This window comes from Rattus norvegicus, chromosome 17 (genome assembly GCF_021556685.1).
Source record: "Rattus norvegicus strain SHRSP/BbbUtx chromosome 17, alternate assembly SHRSP_T2T, whole genome shotgun sequence".
Classification (NCBI taxonomy): Eukaryota; Metazoa; Chordata; class Mammalia; order Rodentia; family Muridae; genus Rattus; species Rattus norvegicus.
The window spans coordinates 2,324,878-2,347,695 of NC_141550.1; the positions used below are offsets into that span (position 1 = coordinate 2,324,878).

The 22,818-nt window shown below is 41.8% G+C and overlaps 1 protein-coding gene across 3 annotated transcripts in view; it reads left to right on the plus strand.

Annotated features, from left to right (window-relative positions):
* LOC147999929 (zinc finger protein 431-like) overlaps positions 1-22,818 on the plus strand; it is a 44,402-nt gene that overhangs the window by 18,401 nt on the left and 3,183 nt on the right. The window contains exons 3-5 of one of the 3 annotated variants that reach the window (XM_087591776.1): positions 10,103-10,226; positions 10,427-10,487; positions 11,725-14,232. In XM_087591776.1, the coding sequence (XP_087447902.1) occupies positions 10,103-10,226; positions 10,427-10,487; positions 11,725-11,821 (282 nt within the window). In that variant the 3' untranslated portion in view covers positions 11,822-14,232. Of the gene's footprint in view, positions 1-9,964; positions 10,227-10,426; positions 10,488-11,724; positions 14,233-22,818 lie in introns of those variants that run through there. The other 2 variants (XM_087591773.1, XM_087591774.1) reach the window with 2 other exon arrangements.

Genomic DNA, 22,818 nt, shown 5'->3' on the forward strand with positions numbered 1-22,818 from the left:
TTCACCTCCCACTGAGGAAGATGTGCTGGCTACCAATAGTGCTCCACTGTGATCGGCATCAACTTCCTGCTTTTTTCCCAGGGTTGTCTAGAGTCTCATATTGAAAGAACAAGATAAAGCCCATTTCTGGAGAATCATAATGAGAGTGAAGGATAAACCCCTTTTATCTCCATTTAAACAAACCGGAAGACCAGGCCTGACTTAAAAAACAGCCATAAAGCACCAGCTTCTGTAGTAGACCACAATTAACATAGAGAAAGTCATGAGACACCGGCTCTAGGAACAGACAATAAAATCTAGAACAAATTCATAAGCATACACCCCCTAAGGCCAGCCCAGGGATAACTACAAAAAAATGGGAAATACCTTTTCCCAGAATGGGCCATCTGCACTGGGCAGCTCTATTTCATTACATGGTGAAAAGTTCATGACAGAGGAATGCAGACCAATGACAACCTGTGACACCATAGCATCCACCAATGAAATATTTGATTAGTCTAGAAACTTCCCCTAAAAGAAATTTTGTTCCTTTTTCTAGGGTTGCTATTTCAATTCATGATTGACCCCTGAATGATGATTGTTTCTGCACAATAACCCTCTTTGTTTTTGTATACTAACAGAGTCTGGGGTCTTCAACAATTTTCAGACCCTTACATCGTATAGCAGATGAATATTAGCTACAGTTTTCCTTATGCAAATGTGGAATCACAGAAACAAACATATTTTGTGTCCTAAAATCTCTCTTTAATTTTATTATGCTTGGAACCATTCTGTTAATGGGTCATGTAGTGAATAATGGACTTTAGATGCTATCCATCTTTATTTAATGAGGTTTAGCATGAGCGGAGGAGGAGGGGAAGGAAGAGGGTAGAAGAAAAGAGAAGAAGAGGAAAAAGAAAAAGAGAAGGAACAAAAACAAGAAGAACAAGAAGTAGAAGAAGGAGGAGGAAGAGGAGGAGAAAAGGAAGATAAGGAAAGAGGAAGAGGAGAAGAAATAGAACAGGAAGAGGAGGAGAAGCATGAGAAGGAGGAGCAGCAGCATGAGGAAGAGGAGGATGAGGGATGGGGGTGGAAGGAGGAGAGGGAAGAAATTCCTGCTTGGTGCTGGAAAACAGAAAGGTAGCTATTGCAGGAGAGGCAAATGTGATACCGAAACCCAAATCTTGCAGATTTGCAAAGGGACATTTCATAGAGTACAATGCTGTCCAGAAAACATTCTCTCTGTGCCGTCAGCACACTCTAATCGTAATGGAGGTGCTCATGTCACTCAAGATTCATTGGCCAATCAGAACCTCTAAGAAGACCCTCCAATCAGGAGAAAAGGAGTGTTCTTCCAGGTTCTTTGGTTCGTGGTACAAGTTCCACTCCATTGCTGAGCAGGCTTGAATGGTTGGTGTGACGTGCTTTGAACTCTGCTGCTGAGTGCCTTACCGGAGTGCCAACCCTGAACTACCAAGTCGAATCATGGCGAGCATGTGACCACTGCCCCTAACCTGAATTAGCAGTGGACTGAGAAGGGGGAGGCAGGGAGGTGGCCCTCCCATGCATGGGCTTGGTGGGAACTAGCAGCCATCTTGTAGATTCCTTGTGGTCCTAGTCATTAGGTGTTCTCATGTGTTCAGTTTGGGAGCTGTATCTGTGCAAAGCCTTTGGAGCAAGGGGTTTCTGTCAGAAACATCATGGGCAGGATGCCATATTCGGAGACCTAGTTTCTCAGTATCTTCCAGAACTTGTCCCTTGCCATTTAAAATCAATTTGGAGTGAATTTTGTAGGTGTTGTAAACCACACCTCAAAGGCTGGGTAGCACTCGAATTTAATGTGTGATGGGAAGAGTAGAGTCTATGATGTAGGATCTTCCAATGCTTAGGAAATAGTAAGAGGCACTGTGGATTGCTCTGGTGCTGTTTGTATTTTGATGTTAATTCCACTTTCCGCAGAGGGGCTGCCTAGAATGAGGAGTATTTCACATACTCTGGTGACTTCATTGGAAACTTCTCCCCATTTTATCATGTAAAGTAAAGGCTAGAGCAGGTTATTGGGCTGGGGAAGGTAAGATGGAGCTGAAAAGCTTTAGGGAGAAGGAGAGAAGTGAGGGAAGGTGGGGAAGGAAAATGGAAGTGAAGCAGGTGGCCTACAGCATGTGTATTGGTCCCCAGAGCAATGGCCTTGCTTTCCCCTTGATTTAAGTTTCTAAATTCTTAAGATAAAGGGCAGTACCACAACCGAGTTTTAAAATTACCTATTTGATTCAGGGAATGAACTGTGTGCATTGCAGTAACAGGGAAGGGATTTGTATGTGGGGCAGGACTTCTGCCCTCAGAATAGAACAGGAGGACCAGTGTCCTGTGTACAGTGCAGAGTGAAAACAGGGCAGGCAACAGCTAGATCACAGACTAATTGACGTTTAAATCACTGAGCTGCAGGGCTCACCTTTATGAATAAAGTCCTGCTTGACTTAGGGCGGGTGATTTTGTAATTTCCTAATGAGTGTTAATTCATACGTTCTAATGTAAACACATAAGATTGGTGGGTGAGATTAGGCTGATCGAATGAATATTGGATTTGCAGGTAGGGCACTGTCCTATGTGGCTATTTGCTGTCTTCATTGACATAGTTTAGTCACCTCAGATATTTGAGATACAGCCCATTCATTAGCTGAGGCTGTGTGTCAGGTTACAGGACTCAGCACCTACCAGTCCACATAGGGGCAAAATCAAATTAAAAAGGATTTTATTGATGCCATTGCCTCTACCAGGGAATGGCCTACTCTTTTTCAAAGTTAATTTACCGATGCATTTTTGCTGTTGTATTTATTTTCCATTTCCAGAAGTCCATTGTTGGCATTACTCTTTGAATTTCTTTTTTTAAAGAATGGCAGACAAATTTATTGCTTGTTTCAATTCTCCATCGATTCCCAAACACTAATATTTTCAATTTACTTGCCAATTGCTTTGATTATTTGTCTGTATTTATAGCAGTATCTTCTTTAGCTCAGGCTTGCATTATTCTATCTCATTGATTACTGCTTTCAACACTCAATCTTGACTCTGCAACCTATTCCTGGAAGATACTCTTGCGAAACCTTCCAGGATGTGTCAGGAGTGGACAATGGAAAGAAAAAAAAACCCTTTCATTAGTGTTTCTTTGTCCTTTGGTGGGTAATTACAAACAAAGAGGAACCTATGTAAGAATTAACCTCACTAACAACTTCGTGTGGAAGTGTGGATCACAGAAGACCTGTTTTGTCTGAGTTACTTGATCAGCATACCTCCAGTAGGGGAGATGCTGGTCTAGCTGTGTATTCCAAACTAATGAGGGACATGGGAAGACCGAGCAGTCAGACACACCAGTGCGAGATAGCAAGGCCTTAGACACAGCCATTAAGAAATCTGAGGAAGATCATAGTCCCACCGTGATGAGTAAGAGGACCCCAAACCCCAGACCTGGAAGAGCACACTGGTGGATCTATCAGAGTCTAGTCTGCTAGACTAGGATGTGCTGTTTGCCACACTGTTCTTTTGGTTCATGTGTTGATCTGGGTAGATGCACTTGGCTGTTTTTCCTCAGTGACTGTGCATTCTTTGAGGAGGGGCGGCTCTGCAGTTCTAGCCATTCGATGGTGTGTTGCTGCTCCTGTCTCTGTGCAGTGCACACAACAAGCTTTTGGTTTGTGGTACCAGGACATGTAGGGGAAATTCAGGTCTGGTTTGTAGAAGTTTTAAATGAAATAACTCAACAAGTGGGATAGAAGTGAAAGCAAAGTTTGTGGGTACCCAGAACAAAAGGGAGTTTCATATGACCCTCAAGTGCTGAAACAGAAACAGGAACTGAATTGCAAGGAGATTTTCACCATTAAACAGAGGGCCCTTGCTATAGACTTGAAATATTACAGGATGCCATAAGAGTAGCACACCTTTCTGTTAACCCTCCAATTAATGGAAGGAGTAGGCAAAGTGATTCCTAGTCCCAGTAAAAGATTCTACAACTGTTATTCATCTGTGATGGGGTCCAGCCCAGTTTAGAAGCCAGACTCAACAAGACCACTTATTTCTTGTGGGTTGGAAACAAGAAGGATGCAAAGGTCATGGATGCTTGCTCTGTGGTTTCAATTCAGCACTGTTCCAGCCATCTGTGTTCTGCAGAGTCAGGCCCCAATGATGAGCCTGTTGAGTTCATTACTTGAGGTCATGAGGATGCAGCTTCAGTTGTATTTCCTGACCACATGACGTTGAGATACAAAACATGAGACATCTGCTGTGGAGAGCTGCACACACAGGGTAGAAGTAACCAAAAAACAGATATATGAGAAGTTGCCCCTTAAAATGTAAGCCACATATATCTGAGACAGAGCCACAGGACTTGCTTTCTGACCTGCAGGCTTCTTGCCTTGCTCCATTCCTGTTTATTGGAATGGGAAGTGATATTCTCTGCCATTGATTTTCTTTTATTGGATTTTTTTATTTACATTTCAAATGTTATTCCCTTTCCCAGTTTCCCCGATGTAAGCTCACTATCCCCTCCCCCTCCCCTTCTTCTATCAGGGTGTTCCTCTCCCTATCTACCCTGTTTCCTACCTTCAAACATTCTCCTACAGTGGAGAGTCCAGCCTTGGTAGGACCAAGGCCTTCTCCTTCCGTTGATGCCCAGCAAGGCCATCCTCTGTTACATATGTAGCTGGAGCCATAGGTCTGTCCATGTATAGTCTTTGGGTTGTGGTTAGTTCCTGGGAGCTGTGGTTGGTTGGCATTGTTGTTCATATGGGGTTGCAAACCCATTCAGCTCTTTCAATCCTTTCTCTAATTCCTCCAACAGCCATCCAGTTCTCAGTTCAATGGTTTGCTACTAGCATTTGCCTCTGTATTTGTCATGCTCTGGCTGTGCCTCTCAGGAGACAGCTATATCCAGCTCCTTTCAGCATGCACTTCTTAGCTTCATCAATCTTATCTAGTTTTGGTGGCTGTACATAAATGGGATGCATACCCATGTGGGCAGGCTCTGAATGGCCATACCTTCAGTCTCTGCTCCAAACTTTGCCTCCATATACCCTCCTACGAATATCCGTTTAAGAAGGAGTGCAGCATCAGCACGTTGGTCATCCTTCCTTTTTTTTAAAGATTTATTTATTTATTAAGTACACTGTAGTTGTCTTCAGACACACCAGAAAAGGGCATCAGATCTCATTTCAGATGGTTGTGAGACACCATGTGGTTGCTGGGATTTGAACTCAGGACCTCTGGAAGAGCATTCAGTGCTCTTAACCACTGAGCCATCTCTCCAGCCCTGGTCATCCTTCTTCTTGAACTTCCTGTGATTTGTGGATTCTATCTTGGGCAATTTGAACTTTTGGGCTAATATCCACTTATCAGTGAGTGTATACCATGTGTGTTTTTCTGTGATTGAGTTACCTCAGGATAATATTTTTTTTTCTTTTTTTCGGAGCTGGGGACTGAACCCAGGGCTTTGCGGTTGCTAGGCACTAAGCACTCTACCACTGAAGTAAATCCCCAACCCCAGGATGATATTTTCTAGTTCAATCCATTTGCCTGTGAAGTCATGAAGTCATTGTTTTTGATAGCTGAGTAGTACTCCATTGTGTAGATGTACCACATTTTCTGTATCCATTCCTCTATGGAAGGGCATCTGGATTATTTCCAGCTTCTGGCTATTATAAATAAAGCAGCTATGAACATAGTGGAGCATGTGTCTTTGCTGTATGTTAGAGCATTTTTTGGGTATATGCCCAGGAGAGGTATAGCTGGGTTCTCAGGTAGTTACAATGTCCAGTTTTCTAAGGAACCTCGAGACTGATTGCCAGAGTGGTTGTACCAGTTTGCAACCCATCCAACAATGGAGTAGTGTTCCTCTTTCTCCACATCCTGGCCAGCATCTGTTGTCACATGAACTTTTGAACTTAGCCTTTCTGACTGGCATGAGGTGGAATCTCACGGTTGTTTTGATTTGCATTTCCTGATGACTAAGGAAGTCAAACATTTCTTTTTTTTTTTTTTATTTATTCATTTATTATATATAAGTACACTGTAGCTGTCTTCAGATACACCAGAAGAGGGCATCAGATCTCTTTACAGATGGTTGTGAGCCACCATGTGGTTGCTGGGAATTGAACTCATGACCTCTGGAAGAGCAGTCGGATGCTCTTAACCGCTGAGCCATCTCTCCAGCCCATAAAACATTTCTTTAGGAACTTCTCAGCCATTTGATACTCCTCAGCTAAGAAATCTCTTTTTAGCTATGTATTTCATTTTTCAATAAGGTTATTTGGCTCTTTGGAGACTAACTTCTTGAGTTCTTTGTATATTTTGGATATTAGCCCTCTATCAGATGTAGGATTGGTAAAGATCTTTTCCCAATCTGTTGATTGCCATTTTGACCTAATGACAGTGTCTTTTACCTTATAGAAGCTTTGTAGTTTTATGAGATCCCATTTGTCGATTCTTGATCTTGGAGCATAAGCCATTGGTGTTTTGTTCAGGAAATTTTCCCAAGTGCCCATGTGATTGAGACTCTTTCCCACTTTTAGTCTATCGTTTCGAGTGTATCTGGTTTTATGTGGGAGTCCTTGATCCACTTGTACTTAAGCTTTGTACAGGGCAATAAGAATGGGTCAATTTGCATTCTTCTACATGCTGACCTGCTGAACCAGCACAATTTGTTAAAAATACTATCATTTTTCCATTGAATGGTTTTAGCCCCTTTGTTAAAGATCAAGTGATCATAGGTGTGTGGGTTCATTTCTGGGTCTTCTATTTCACTGATCTACCTTTCTGTCTCTGTACCAATACTCTACAGTTTTTATGACTATTGTTCTGTAATACTGCTTGAGGTCAGGAATCGTGATTCCCCCAGAAGTTCTTTTATTGTTGAGGGTAGTTTTCACTATCCTGGGTTTTTTGTTACTGCCAATGAATTTGCAAATTGCTCTTTCTGACTCTATGAAAAATTGAATTGCATTGAATCTGTAGATTGCTTTTGGCAAAATGGACATTTTTACTATATTAATCCTGCCGATCCACAAGCATGTGAGTTCTTCCCATCTTCTGAGATCTTCTTCAATTTCTTTCTTCAGAGACTTGAAGTTTTTGTCATACAGATCTTTCACTTGCTTGGTTAGAGTTACACCGATGTATTTTATGTTATTTGTGACTATTGTGAATGGTGTCATTTCCCTGACTTCTTTCTCAGCCTGTTTATTCTTTGAGTAGAGAAAGGCTACTGATTTGTTTGAGTTAATTTATACCCACCCACTTTGCTGAAGTTGTTTACCAGGCTTAATAGTTCTCTGGCAGAACTTTTGGGATCACTTGAGTATATCAACTGCAAATAGTGATATTTTGACTTCTTCTTTTCCAATTTGTGTCTCTTTGACCTCGTTTTGTTGTCTGATTGCTCTGGCTAGGACTTCGAGTAGTATATTGAATAAGTAGGGAGAGAGAGTGGTCAGCCTTGTCTAGTCCCTGATTTTAGTGGGATTTCTTCAAGTTTCTCTCCATTTAGTTTAATGTTGGCTACTGGTTTGCTGTATATTGCTTTTACTATGTTTACGTATGGGTTTTGAATTCCTGATCTTTCCAGGACTTTGTCATGAAGAGGTGTTGAATTTTCTCAAATGATTTTTCAGCATCTAATGAAATGATCATGTCTTTTTTTTTCCTTTGAGTTTGTTTACATAGTGGATTATATTGATGGATTTCCATATATTGAACCATTGCTGCATCCCTGGGGTAAATCCTACTTGATCATGACGGATGATCATTCTGATGTATTCTTGGATTAGGTATGCAAGAATTTTATTGAATAATTTTGTGTCAATATTCCTAAGGGAAATTGGTCTGATGTTCTCTTTCTTTGTTGGGTCTTTGTGTGGTTTGCGTATAAGCATAATTGTGGCTTCATAGAAGGAATTGGGTAGTGTTCTATCTGTTTCAATTTTGTGGAATAGTTTGGGCAGTATTGGTATGAGGTCTCCTACGAAGGTCTGATAGAATTCTGCATTAAACCCATCTGGACCTGGGCTCTTTTTGGATGGGAGAGTTTTTTTTTTAACTTCAAACATATTTTTTATTGTTTATTGATTTTATGAGTACAGTGTCACTGTCTTCAACACACAAGGAGAGGATTCCATTACAGATAGTTGTGAGCCACCATGTGGTTGCTGGGATTTGAACTCAGGATCTCTGAAAGAGCAGTCAGTGCTCTTAACCACTGAGCCATCTCTCCAGCCCGGATGGGAGAGTTTTAATAAGTGCTTCTATTTCTTTAGGAATTATCGGGTTGATTAGATGGCTTATTTGATCCTGATTTAACTTTGGTACCTTGTATTTGTTTGGAAAATTGTCCATTTCCTCCACATTTTCGAGTTTTGTTGAATGTAGGCTTTTGAAGTAGTTATCTGATGATTTTTCGAATTTCCTCAGATTCTGTTGTTATGTCTCCCTTTTCATTTCTGATTTTGTTAATTTGGATACATTCTGTGCCCTCTGGCAAAGGATTTATCTATCCTGTTGATTTTTCTCAAAGAACCAGCTCATGGTTTTGTTGATTCTACTTGGTTGATTTCAACTCTGAGTTTGATTACTTCTTTCCTTCTACACCTCTTGAGTGTATTTGCTTCTTTTTGTTCTAGATCTTTTACGTGCACTGTCAAGCTGCTGGTGTATGCTCTCTCCTGGTTCTCTTTGGAGGCACTCAAAGCTATGAATTTTCCTATTAGCACTGCTTTCATTGTATTCCATAAGGTTTGGTATGTTGTGCCTTCCATTTAAACTCTAAAAAGGTTTTAGCTTCTTTCTTTATTTCTTCCCGTATCAGGGGGCCAAAGTCAAACAATACACACACACACACACACACACACACACACACACACACACACACACACACACACACGTTAATATATTTACCCTGACTTATGTCTCACTGGCAGTGGTTTTCCAAGCCTCCCACAGATAGTGTGTCCTTTCCATTATTCTATGCTCTATGCTCTATATCTGACCTTAGCTTACTTGCCCACTTATCTTTTCATTGCTCAACACACACACACAAAAAAACCTATTCTCAGCTTAATTTCAGGTTAATTGCAATTCTAATCGCCAACCTGGGGTTGCGGCCAATGACCACTCCTCTGAACATCTTACATGGTTGTCGGCTCTCTCTCCAAAGCAAAGCAAATCTCTCTTTCCTGTCTCCTGCTTCTCTTTCCTCACCTTTGGGAACCTGGATTTCTCACCTTTTCTACCCTTTCCATTGGCTGCTGTCAATGGATCTTGATCAATCAAAATCCAATTAGAGACAAGGAACTACATAATTTACATGCAGATTCCCAGTCAAAGCATGAGATCCATGCCCTGTACTTCACTGCTGAGCCCTCCATCCTGCACTGTGTTGTTTACATCTAATCAACTTTCACATTGCTAATATTTTCTTCTGTCCTATTGTAACTATTTGAACATAGATTCCCATTTGGTAATATCTTGTGAATGTTATAATTTGAACCTGGGTACTACAGGTTTCCGGAAGATGAAATGGATTATGTGTATAATTTTCCTAGGAATTTAATTAAAAACCTGAGTTCTTTCTATATTTCTGGTTTCGTTGGTTAATTCTGGCAGAGGATGCAGGTTCTTACTATGTATCTTTCGCTGTTCTAGAACTCACTGTATACACCACACTGTCATCTACCTCAAATTGTACTTTTGCTTTTGTCTCCTGACTGCAGTGTTAGAGGCATAAGACAATAGACCCAGCTTGCTTACTGATATTTAAAGTTAGTAAATGTTAATGTTAATAGAAAATCTTTGATTTGTAGTAAGCACTATTGATCTTGTAGAGCAGTGTCCTCTCTATACAGGTAGGTGACATTTCTCTAGAAAGGCTACATTGTATTTAACATGGTAAGAAATGACCAGGGTGAACCTCATTATTAAGTTTCCTTCTAATATGAATTGGTAGTTACAGTAGAACTTCGGAGTCAGGAAATAAGTGGGACAGGCCCCATAATTATACCAATACATTGTCTATGAAGAAGACATGCCCAATGTTGTCTCTATCATGCTTTCTTTTGTTCCCATGTATGGGATACTCGAGAAGACAGTGACTTATGAGGATGTGCATGTGAACTTCACTCATGAAGAGTGGGGTTTGCTGGATCCTTTCCAGAAGAAGCTCTACAAAGATGTCATGCTGGAGACCTGCAGGAGCCTCAATGCTATAGGTAAGAGTGTAAATTCCATTTTTCTGTTTTAAAATTGGAGAAAACTCTTTCTTTCTTTTGAAGCACTTCTGTAATTTCAATTGAGATGGATGAAGAATATAGTGAATAAAGCACGTATGACTCTATGGTTCACTGACAATAGTAACTTACATTTTTTTTTCATATTTTCCATCCATACTTTTTCTCTTACTCTGTTTTAGGCTTTAGTTGGGAAGACCAAAATATTGGGGAACATTGTCAAAGATCTAGAAGACAGAGAAGGTAATTATGATGTGCAAGCTCATTCAAATATGCCTCTGAAGAAATTTTAACGTGTACTCAAAGTTTGAAAGTAAAGCAAGTGTAAATAAGCACAGCTTTAAGTGCGTTGATGATATTTACATTCTAACAAAACCATATTCTTCAATGCCCTGTATCTGATTTGTTTTTGCAATGCAATTTTTTAAGAAAGAGGACTTAGAAACAATGCCTTAGTGTATATCACCATTTGAAACACAGCCCTATGACAATTACACTGTACAGCTGGCAATACATTTCTGCTAATTTTGTAAAAGCTCCACACATTGAATAGTTGACAAATACATGTCCAAATTCTTCTAATAAGCAAGTAGTCTATAGTAAAGCTAGTGTTACTCATATATTAGTAGTGACATTGTTACATTTAGTGAGATGGGCAGATTGTTGGAGCTAAGAAGGATTGTTGTGCAGTAATGTTAATCTCTATATCACATGTCTATGAAGAACAAAGTGTTAAACTATGTGAATGAAATGTTAGTCTTCCTTTCATAGGTATGTTATATATCATAATGAATGCAAACCATGTATATAAACTGGATACTGAAGGAAACAATGTATCTCTTTCTCTCTGTCTCTCTGTCTCGCTCTCACTCTTCCTGTTCCTCTGTGTGTGTGTCTTTGTGTGTGTGTGTGTGTGTGTGTGTGTGTGTGTGTGTGTGTATCTATCTCAATCTCTTTCACTCTGTCCCATAACAATGAGAAGATATATTGTGTGTTGGTGTAACAGTAGACATTTTCAACATGATTCAAGATGACATTTAATTGGTTTTCCAACTTCATTGGGAACACATAATCAACGTAATTCTGTAGAAAATTCTCTTGAGTACAAGGCATGTAGAAACGCTTCTATTTCTCCTGCATCAATTTGCAAATATAGTATTAAGAACAGTACAGTAAATATTGGAATACATGTAGTGTATTAAAACTCTGAGTTCTTTTCCTATTCTTCAACTTTGGGAAAAACCTTTTATAGAAAAAGGATATGTAAATCTGAGCTATGTAATAAATGCTCTGCCATTTCAGGTATGTTCCAACCTGCAAAACAGCCAATAGTGAAGGGGAAAGCTTGAACGTGAACAAAATGAAAAAAATTTGAGGCCAGATGCCTCTTTATATTTAGACAAACAGTAACATTAAATCATCCAGATGAAAGTGTTCATCAGTGTGGTAAACCTTTCACATGTGCATATTATCTTCTCAGGCATGAAAGAAGTCAGAGTGCAGAGATTCCCTCCGAATATACTCACTGTGGAAAACCCTTTGCTTTTCATGCTCACAGTCATCCTCAAAGGGAATGAAGAGATTCATTCAGAAAAGAAGCCCTCTGAAGTTATTCAGTGGGTTGAAGCCTTTGCTCCTTACACAGTTCTCCAAATACATAAAAGAACACAAGCTAGACAGAAACCTTATGAATGTAGTCAATGTGGGAAAGCTTTTGCAAATCACAGTAAACTTAAAAAGCATGAAAGACTTCATACTGGAGAGAAACCATACAAATGTCATGAATGTGATAAAGCCTTTTCACGACCAAGTAGACTCCAGATGCATAGAAGAATTCATACAGGAGCAAAACCTGTCAAATGTAGTGAATGTGTTAAAGCCTTTTCACAACAAAGTAGTCTTTAGACACATAAAAGAGTTCATACTGGAGAGAAACCCTACAACCTTAAGCAATGTGATAAACCCTTTCACAACACAGTAATCTCCAAATACATTAAAGAACACACAGAGGAGAGATACCCTCCAAATGTAACCAATGTGACAAAGCCTTTTCCCAACATAATAGTCTCCAAATACATAGAAAAATACTTACTGTAGAGAAATCCTACAAATTAATAATTGTGATAAAAGCGTTCCAATCCACATTTATCTTTTTTTGTTTGTTTTGTTCTGCTTAGAGTTAAAGACAGATTTTATTTTAAACTCTGATTTACCAAATTAGCTTTTTTTTACCAACTCTCAGAGCAGAGACCTTCACAGGATTCACAATCTTTTGTTTATTGGCTGCCTTTGTGGGGGCCTTGGCAGCCACCATTGCTATCTTTGATATCCGCGTAACCTTTTTTGCTTTTTTTGTCAGTCCTTATAGCCTCCTCTCAGTGAGCTTTCCTGACTCCCGTTTTCTGATTCTTCTTAGCATTATATCAGCACAAGACACACAGGGATGACTCCCTGGAACATGACTGTACTGTGGGTTCTTTTCTTTTGAATTTCTTCAGCCTGTGTTTGTGTGTGTGTGTGTGTGTGTGTGTGTGTGTGTGTGTGTGTGTGGTGTGTTGTGTTTCTGTAGAGGACAGTCTAGTTCATCTGCCTAGGATTCCTTTGGAAAGGAATGCAGACTCACTTTTGCCAGTAAGAAAACTGGAAAACCTTCCAATCTGTATTGGTATACTGCTGCCCATGTCCCAGGTAGATCTTGTACCCGCTGAAACTGAACAGCTCAGCCTTCACGGTCATAGATGCTCACCTGCCAGGGAAAGACAGCACAGAGCACAGTCATCTTAAAAGGCAAGGGGGAGTGGGTGATGTCATTAAGCAGGTGAAGGCAGGTACAAGATAGGACGAGGCCTGTCATTGGATGAGAGGGAAGGATGAGTGGCAGAAAGGTTTGAGGGAAGAGGATCTTATCAATTGGATCAGAGGTTATTGTGTGTTGTTTCTTGTGGGGAATTAAGTTTCATAGAGTATGTGTCAGCTGGGACTCTAAGCCATGATGGAATTGAGATGTATATTTCTGGCATGGTTACAGCCTGCCTTGGGGACTGCATTGGTAGACAGATTGTTGCCAGGCTCAGAGAGAGGCCTTAGGAAGTGTTATAGGGGCTCGAGCAAAGCCAATGAGAGGCTTTGCTGACTGAGATTAAGATATCTACCAGATATCTAGGGGCACTGTGGTGCTGACCAAGTGGGGGTAAAAGACAGCATTCCATTTTTTATAATTTTGCAGCAACACATACACCTGGAGAGAAGCCATTGGTGTTTTGTTCAGTAAATTTTCACCTTTTCCCATGTATTTGAGGCTCACCCCCAAGTTTTCTTCTATTAGTTTGAATATCTGGTTTTATGTGGAGTTCTTTCATCCACTTGAATTTAAGGTTTGTACAGGGTGATAAGAATGGGTCAATTTGCATTCTTCTACATGTTAACCTTCAGTTGAACCAGCACCATTACTTGAAATGTTATCTTTTTTCCACCTGATGGTTTTAGTTCCTTTGTCAAACATCAGTTGACCACATGAGTGTGGGTTCATTTCTGGGTCTTCAATGCTTTTCCTCTGATCTGCCTGTCTCTGTACCAATACCACACAGTTTTTATCCCCATTGCTCTGTAGTACTGCTTGGGGATGATGATTTCCCCAGAAGTTCTTTTATTGTTGAGTATTTTGTATGCTATTCTGGTTTTTATTTTTTTTTTGTTATTCCAAATGAATGTGCAAATTGCTCTAAATCTTTGAATAATTGAGTTGGAAATTTGGTAGAGATTTCATTGAATGTTAGATTTCTTTTGGCCAAATGGCCATTTTTACAATATTAATCTTGCCAATCTGTGAGCATGGGAGATCTTTCCATCTTCTGAGATCTTCAATTTTTCTTCAGAGGCTTAATGTTCTTGTCATGCAGACATTTCACTTGCTTGGTTAATGTCACAATGTATTTTATGTTTTTGTGACTGCTGTCGAGGGTGTCATTTCCCAAGGACACATGCTGCTCTATTTTTATCAAAGCCTTATTTAAAAGAACTCAGATGGCCTCGAACACAGGAATGGATACAGAAAATGTGGTAAGTTTACACAATGGGGTACTACATGGCCATTAAATACAATGACTGCATAAAATTCTTAGGCAAATGGTTGGAACTATAAAATATCATAGTAACTGAGGTAACTCAGTCACAAACCAACACACATGATATCCACAAACTGATAAATGGATATTATCCCAAAAGCTCAGAATACCCACAATAAAAGTAACACATCCTATGAAACCCACGAAGAAGGAAGAGCTAAGTGTGGATGCTTCAGTCCGTAGAAGGGGAAACAAAATACCCACAGAAGGAAATAAGGAGACAAAGTATGGAGTAGAGACTGAAGGGAAGACATCAAGAGAATACTCCACAGGGTGTTCACCCCACATACAGTCACCAAACACAGACACAATTGCAGATGCCAAGAATGCTTTCTGACTGGAGCCTGATAAAGCTGTCTCGTGAAGGGCTCAGCTAGAGCCTGGCAAATACAGAGGTGGATTTTTAAAGCAAACCATTGGGCTGAGTACGGGGTCCCCAATGGAGGAGTTAGAAACAGGATTGGAGGACCTAAAGGGGTTTGCAACCCCATAGGAAGAATCCCACAAAGCTGATCCCACAGAGCTTCCAGGCACTAAACGCCCAACAAAAGAGCACACGTGGAGCCACCCATGACTCCAGCTACATCTGTAGCAGACGATGGCCCTATTGGAAATCAGTGGGAGGAGAGACCCTTGGTCCTGTCAAGCTGCAATGCTTCAGTGTAGTGGAATACCAGGAAGGCAAGCAAGAGTGGGTGGGTTTGTGGAAGCACCCTCAGAGAAGCAGGGGAGGGGCTATGTGATAGTGGGTTTCTGGAGTGGAAACTGGGAAAGGGGATAATGTTTCAAACGTAAATAAAGAAAATATCCTATAAAAGAAAAAGGAAAAAAAGAAATGGAGTCTTGTTTAGAATGTCACAGCCTTCGACACACAGGACTCAGGATGAGGTAAAACGCCCTTCACGTCAAATTGCTGCACTCAACTACCTAAACGGAAACAGGTGGTTAATGTGAGGTCTTTTTCTTATTTGGAATATATAACATGGCAAAACCCCTCTTTTTTTCTGGAGCTTTTGAGTTGACAAGAAAAATCTTTATCTAGGCTATATCTTCTGGTAGAAGCTTACATTTGTAAGGATGATGAAGATGGGAACTCTTTTTCTTTTTCTTCCTGCCATACTCTGGCAAGAGAGATCACTATTTTTCTGGCATTAGAGGTTCCGTGTTAGGAATTCTGGAATATGCTGAAGACCAGCTGAGACATATAGACACGACTGTATTCTTCAGCTTGCCATTGTTACACAGTCATTGTTTTACTTGTGGACAACATTCCATGAGACATTTCTCTATATCCACTTCATCCATACATAGAGAGAGCCATGCTTTGGGTTCTGTTCATCTGGAAAACCTCTGCTAATACAGATATGTGTTTTCACCTCCCACTGAGGAAGATGTGCTGGCTACCAGTAGTGCCTTGATTTGACTATTAAAAGGCTCTACTACTTTTAGTCAGGGCCACCTTATATACTGGGAATGAAATCTCAATGGTCTGATAGAACGTTTAGGACTCTGTGTTTGGGGGGTACATTCTATCCTAGGTTGTCTATTCTTGATCATGTTTCTCATCATATGTGTGCTAGGACATGTGGGGGGAGGTCATGATTTCCTAGATGGGTCCCTGAAGAAAGGAAAGGAAATCTTGGGAAGACATGAGAATGAAAACCTCATGAAAATTGTCTTTTTCAACCTGGATCAGAATTCAGGGCACCTAACACCAGGCAAATCATTGCCAGCATACCTAAAACATATTACAATAAGGTAAAAGTTTTCCAGGCAACTGTCAATCCAATCAGTCCAATTCCAGGGCCAAAATACATCCTAGGGAGTACCGAGACAGAAACCCTTTTTCCAAAAGCATATTACCAGGGAATAGATTGTCTAGCTTAAAGATGTATGATCAAATGTGGTCTCTGACAAATAACAAAGAGGACGGCAGACCATAAAATACATGTCACATTTTACATAAGGTTAAGTGACAGTTCTGAGTGGGCAAAGCATGGTTTAATCATTCTTGGGAATTTGGGTGACATCTACCTGTATATCAAGGTAGGGGACTTCTCCCCCCACAAAAAGCAAAAAGCTGAAAATGTAAATAAAAAAAAATACATTTGTAGGTTTTAGATTCCAGGCAGGCACTTGATCTCCATCTCTAAGGAGGGAGGCCCCTTCTTTATTTTCCTAATAATTGGTGGATGCATTGTGATCTGCAAATCCTATTGCTTATTAAACTTTGGAACTCCTCCTCAAGTTGGAGAATTAGGCTCAAGCAGTGAATTTCTTTTTGGCTAATCAGTGCAACATGGTCAGTCCTTCAACCATATACATATAACCAGTAGAAATGCAGTCAAAAATTTATTAATATGTTTGAGCATTTATATTGACACATACATAACAAAGAAGAAATTGGTGGGGAAGAATCTAGGATTGAGAAAAAACAAAAAGAAGAGCATAAATTGTTGAGGATATTTGATTATGGTTCCTAGAAAGAGTAGTTGTAGTAAAATACCAAAGCTTAGGAAGATATTGCCTTTTCAGATGCAGCTGGGTGTGTTCTGAAAATATGTGGTTTGGTTGTGTGTCTGAAAGTCTCACTAGAGAAGAATTCTAAAGAGAGGAAAGTTCTTGCCTATTTTAAGACAAATTGCTGGAGAGGGATCTTGTTTCTTTGCTGTCAGACTTGAGGCCATGTCAGCTGGATGCATTGAGGTGCTCATCAGTTAAGTTGAAAACTGTTGACTCCCTACAGACTGTGCTTGGATCCTCACAGCAGAACCACTAATTGCAATGACCTGCTACAGCCTGACAAAGGTATAGTGAGGAAGATAGAGTCGTCTTTAGCAGCAATTAGACATTCGAGAGCCCTCTTGGTGGGCAGTCTCTTTTGACTCTATCTCTGTCTCTTGGCTTAGAAGAACTTCTTGGAAGAAGAGGGGTGAGAAATAGCAGGACACAGATGAAACAGGATGTGAGGAAAGGGAGCAGAGGAGCTCCCATGAGTTCTGATGACCTCAAGAGAAAGGTCGCCTACTTTTCTTTCAGTGATTTTCAGACCATCACAACATGTGGCTGGTGAATATCAATTCCTCCTTTCTTGACATCTGTGTGAAATCACAGAAACGAATACCTATTGTGTCCTACAATAGCCCTGTAACTGTCACTATCCTTGGAATCTTTCTGCCTGTGGGTCCTATACTTCCCTCTGCTAAAAGGTGAAAAATAGACTGTGCAAGCAATTCACCTTGATTCAAGAGCAGGAACGGAGGACGGTTGGGGGAGGGGCGGAGGAGGAAGAGGAAAGGGAGAGGCAGAAGCAGCAGAACCAGGAGGCGAATGAAGAAATTCCTGCTGAGTGTTGGAATGTAGAAAGATAGGTTATTGGAGGACTGGCACAAGTGACATTGAAACAAGAGTCTTGACCATCAGAAAAGTGTCAGCTCCTACACTAGAATCCTGGGGCAGGAAAGCCTTTACTGTGTACTTTCAATGCACTCTAACCCTAAGGGCAGTGCTCACGTCACTCAAGATGCAGCAGCCAATCAGGGTCTATAAGAACACTTTCCACTTAGAAGGGGCAGGAACTTCCGAATGCTTTCCTGCCTGCTGTAGGTTCCTCCCATTCTTAGCCTAACGTTGGTGCACATGTCACTCAAGATTCACTGGCCAATGAGGACCTCCAAGAAGACCTTCCGATCAGAAGAGCAGGTACTTCTGAGCACTTGGGTCTCTGCTGCAGGTTCATCTCCATTGCAGAGCAACCATAATGGATTGGTTTGATGTGGTTTGACCTCTGCTTCTCTGTGCCTTAGCAGAGTTCGGACGGGTGAATTGCAAGTGAATGGCAATATGGTGAGCCTGGGACCACTGCCCCTAACCTGAAGAGAAGGTGACTTGAGAAGCGGGAGTCCGGGTGGCAGGCCCAACCCTTGTATGGAGTGGAAACTAACAGCCCCCTGTGTGGTTCCCTATGATCTGAGCTGCTAGATGTACTCAGTGGTGGCATCTGGATAACTTCATTTTGGAGCAAGGGCTTGCATGTAGAAAAATCCTTAGGTATATGCCAAATTCGGAGAGGCCTGGTTTGTCTGGTATGTTGTAGAAGGTGTGCCCTTGCTGCTTAACATCCGTTTGGAGTTAATTTCGTGGAGACTGTAAAACCCATCTCACCCACTGTGTAACGCTCCAAATTTAAGCTGTGATGAGATTAGAATCTGTGATTTAAAGGATTATCCAAAGTTTGGAAAATAGTAGGTCACACAGAGTAAAATTTAGTTGAGGGAATGACTCCCTTTAAAACATCCCACATAGAAGTAGTATGTTAACCAATCATGTCAGAGATTAGGGTGGTAGGATACACATGTTTGTTTCTCAGGGTTGTGGGGAGATATGGCTCCAGATCATATAAAAGAAGAGAACCTTAATTACCAAACACCCACAATGTCCATGACCGGGTCAAAGACCAGCCTATTAAAAAACTGCTCAATGGAGCATTGTGGGGTTGTAACTAACACTAAGGCCTGGTGTGCCATAAAGGACTGCTTTTCTTCTTGAGAAAAGCATAGTTCTGTCCCATGGACAAGACATCTGGTGATACCATTCGAAAAGGAAAAGCACTGTTGTGTTGCAGAATGGCCTGATTGAGCAAGGCTCTCCGTGAGGCCTTCATGGATGGAGAATTACATGGTTCCCTCTGAAAATGAGCCATATCTTTGGCTGAGCATGTAACAGCCTGGGTCCCAGAACTTGGAGCCTTTCCTTAATGCCTTGATGTATTTGTTAAAAAAACAAAAACAAGAAATAGAGCTCCTTCTGTAAAACCAGCCATGTGCTTGGGAGAGCTGGTAATGGTCTGGGGCCAGGTCCTTTGGAGAGGGGATATCTCTGATCCTGAGATTCCAATTGAAAGGAGAATTATACGAATTCTAGGTTTGGAGATACAAAATTAAAAGAATAAACCCCAAAAGGCCACAGATACAAAATTAAAAGAATAAACCCCAAAAGGTCACAGACTGAGGGCTAAGCCCTACAGCCAGGACTAGCAGGCCATAAAGATAAAGGAGCACAGGAAACACTGTCTAGGCAGGACTGGCAAGCCATAAAGATAAGGAAAGGAATGCAGAATAGACCAGGAGTACCGGATCTGACTCACAGGCCACCTGGCAGGAAGAGATAAGCCCCCAGCCCCCGACATCCAGGACGCCCCAAACCTGCCAATGTGTGTAGCTATGCCTTATTACCTCATCATGTGAAATAGCCAATCATATGTGAACATGTCTATGTGCCTCGTTTGAATCCACCAATCCCTGTAACTATGCATCTGCTTCTGTACGCCCGCTTCTGCTTCCCCAATCCCTATAAAAGCCCCATGCTGGAGCTGCTGGGCGCGCAAGTCCTCCGAAGAGACTGTGTGCCCGCAGGTACCTGTGTTTTCCAATAAACCCTCTTGCTGATTGCATCCGAGTGGACTCGGCTCGGTCATTGGGCGCTTGGGACTCCTCCTGAGGGAAAGGTCCTCTTTGGGGGTCTTTCATTATGGGGGCTCGTCCGGGATTTGGAGACCCTCCGCCCAGAGATCACCGACCACCCACCGGGAGGTAAGCCGGCCGGTGTTTGTCTTGTCTGTTGTGTCTTGTCCTGTGAACGATCGATCAATAGGCTCAGATCTGGGGACTATCTGGGTGGGCCAGAGAAGGAGCTGACGAGCTCGGACTTCTCCCCCGCAGCCCTGGAAGACGTTCCAAGGGTGGTTGGAGGAGAGGGAGATCCGGATCCGTGGCACCTCCGTCCGTTTTCAGAGGGATCCGCACCCTTGATGACTCCGTCTGAATTTTATTGGAGTAGAGGATCCAAGACCCTCACTGACTCCGTCTGAATTCTTGGTTTCAGTTTGGTACCAAAGCCGCGCGGCGCGTCTGTTTGTTACTTGTTTGACTGTTGGAATTGTTTGTCTTCTTTGTGACCTGACTGTGGTTTTCTGGACGTGTTGGTGTCTGTTAGTGTCTTTTTGACTTTTGTTTCGTGTTTGAATTTGGACTGACGACTGTGTTTAAAATCTTGGACCGATGACTGTGTTTGAAATCATGAAACTGTTTGCTTTGTTCGTCGAAGAGTTTTACTTGGTCCCCTTAACGCTTAGTGAGTAAGAAACTTAATTTTGTGGACCCCGCTCTAGTGGCGGTGTGTTGGTTGATAGCCAAAGTTAATTTTTAAAACATAGTGTTTTGGGGGTTGGGGATTTAGCTCAGTGGTAGAGCTCTTGCCTAGCAAGCGCAAAGCCCTGGATTCGGTCCCCAGCTCTAAAAAAAGGAAAGAAAAACAAAACAAAACCATAGTGTTTTATCTGTGCTTGTGCTCCCAGCCAGCTGTGATGAGCTGGGAAAGATTTAAATTTTCCTTGGGAGTAAGGAATCTTTTTTTTTTTTTTGGTTCTTTTTTCGGAGCTGGGGACCGAACCCAGGGCCTTGCGCTTCCTAGGTAAGCACTCTAACCACTGAGCTAAATCCCCAGCCCCGGGAGTAAGGAATCTGAAAGGCGGAGTTTCAGCCGGTATGGCACTTAGTGCGTAGCTGCCTAAAAGATCAGAAATGCTGTCAACAGGCTATAAAAAAAGGGACAGGCGGTGTTAGAAATGCTACGGGAAGAACTATCTAAAAAGGCTGAGAGCGAGGTGGGAGAGGACTATAAGGAAAACAAAGGAATTTCTGACATTTGCTCACAGAAGGAGAGCGCTCATTAAGAGAAGTTCTTTAAGGAAGCCTGCCTTATATGCTGTCCTTATTCCAAGGGAGGAGTCGGTCTCCAACATTAAATTACTTTTCTCGCTGATCATCATTAACATGGAGAGTGCCTTTGGTCCTATCCCCACAGCAGCCAGTTCCTGCCCCTATGGTTAAAATGCCCCAGGCTGGGGGACAAAAAGAGCCCCTAAAATAGTTTCAAAGAATCTACAACTGTGAAGAACTTTGTTTTGCCAGTCAGGATTAATGTTTTCTTTTCCATGGGCTTTTAAACCCAGTGAGACCGTTTGGTAAAGGGCTGCTACTTAGGTCCTGATAGCCCCAGGTGAACTGGTTATGATTCTTTTTTCAGCCACCTGGCATCTAGCAACCAGGTTCTAACCATCTCTCCATCCTTTTGTTATTAGTTGTTACTAAAAGCCTAGTGTCATTTGGAGGCTAGTTCTCTTGAGAGACAAAGCCACCAAGCTGACACTGAAGGGAGGTAGGTACTCCTTAAGGGAAAATCTAAGCCCAGAGAGACAGCTGGTAACAGCTAGGCTGACTCTCTGCTCGCCTTTCTGTTTCATAGACAAAGCTTGTGCTTATATTTACAGTGGCCTTTTTGTCCAGAAAAAGGCCTCCTGGTTTAGCTGTGTGACTAAATGCTATTTGTCCTCTTCAGTGGACCTCTCTCCTCTTGTTTTCTCACCATCCCACGTGAGATGCTTGTTAGTAACTGTTACAGATCTTCTTTACCACCAAGGAAAGACAGAATCCTGCTAGAGGCCAGAAAGAATGTTCCAGACATGGATGGAAGGCTCCTGACTGTTGACTTCAATACGCCTGAAGGTAGGGAGTGCTCCAGGTCTGCCCCCAGGCTCCAAGGGTGGGTCTCCTAGGGGCTGGAAAATGCCCCACCAATCTGGCTAAGATAAGGAAAGGGTATGAAGAGAAAGTTACAGAAATTTGAAGGGTTAAGCTAAGTTGCTGAGAGTTAGTATAAGTTACAGAGAAAGTAACGTTAAACAAAGAGAAAGAGAAAAGAAGGTAAAAAGAGCAGAAAGCTAGGGAAGAAAAGAGACAAAAAGAAGAGGAAGCTAGAGAGCTAAAGAGAGATAAAAGACAAGAGAGGAACATATACTGGCCACAGTAGTTAGGGAACCTAGGAAGACAGTACCTGGCAACAGAAGAGAATTCCTGGCTAAAGATCAGTGTGCCTAATGCAAAGAAAAAAAAAAGACACTGGGTCAGGGACTGCCCCAGAAAGAACAAGAGGGGACACTGGAGAGCCTTTCGGTCCTGGAGTGCTGGCTATGTGCAGAGATAGGAGGGAAGCCTACCCAGTTGTTTTATGGATACAGGGACCCAATGCTCTGTGCTCCTATGCTCCAGTGGGCCAGTATCCAAAGACCTTGGGTACAGGGGCCTACTGGCAACAAACAATACTTATGGACTGCCCGAAGAACAGTGGACCTTGGCGTGGGCCGGGTAACCCACTAGTTCATAGTCATCCCTGACTGCCCCCATCCCTTGCTCATGAGAAAATTGCTCCCCAAAATGGCTTGCGTGGGCTGAAATGGCTGGGTGAGGCCATGTGTATGCATATCTACAGACTGTGTATGCGGAGCTTAAGACCTGTCTCAGTGCACCAGTACCCGATGCTGGGAGATGAATGGCTTAGTGCTGTTCTACTTGGAACATATCACTGCTGCCAGCTGGGCACTAACAATTATC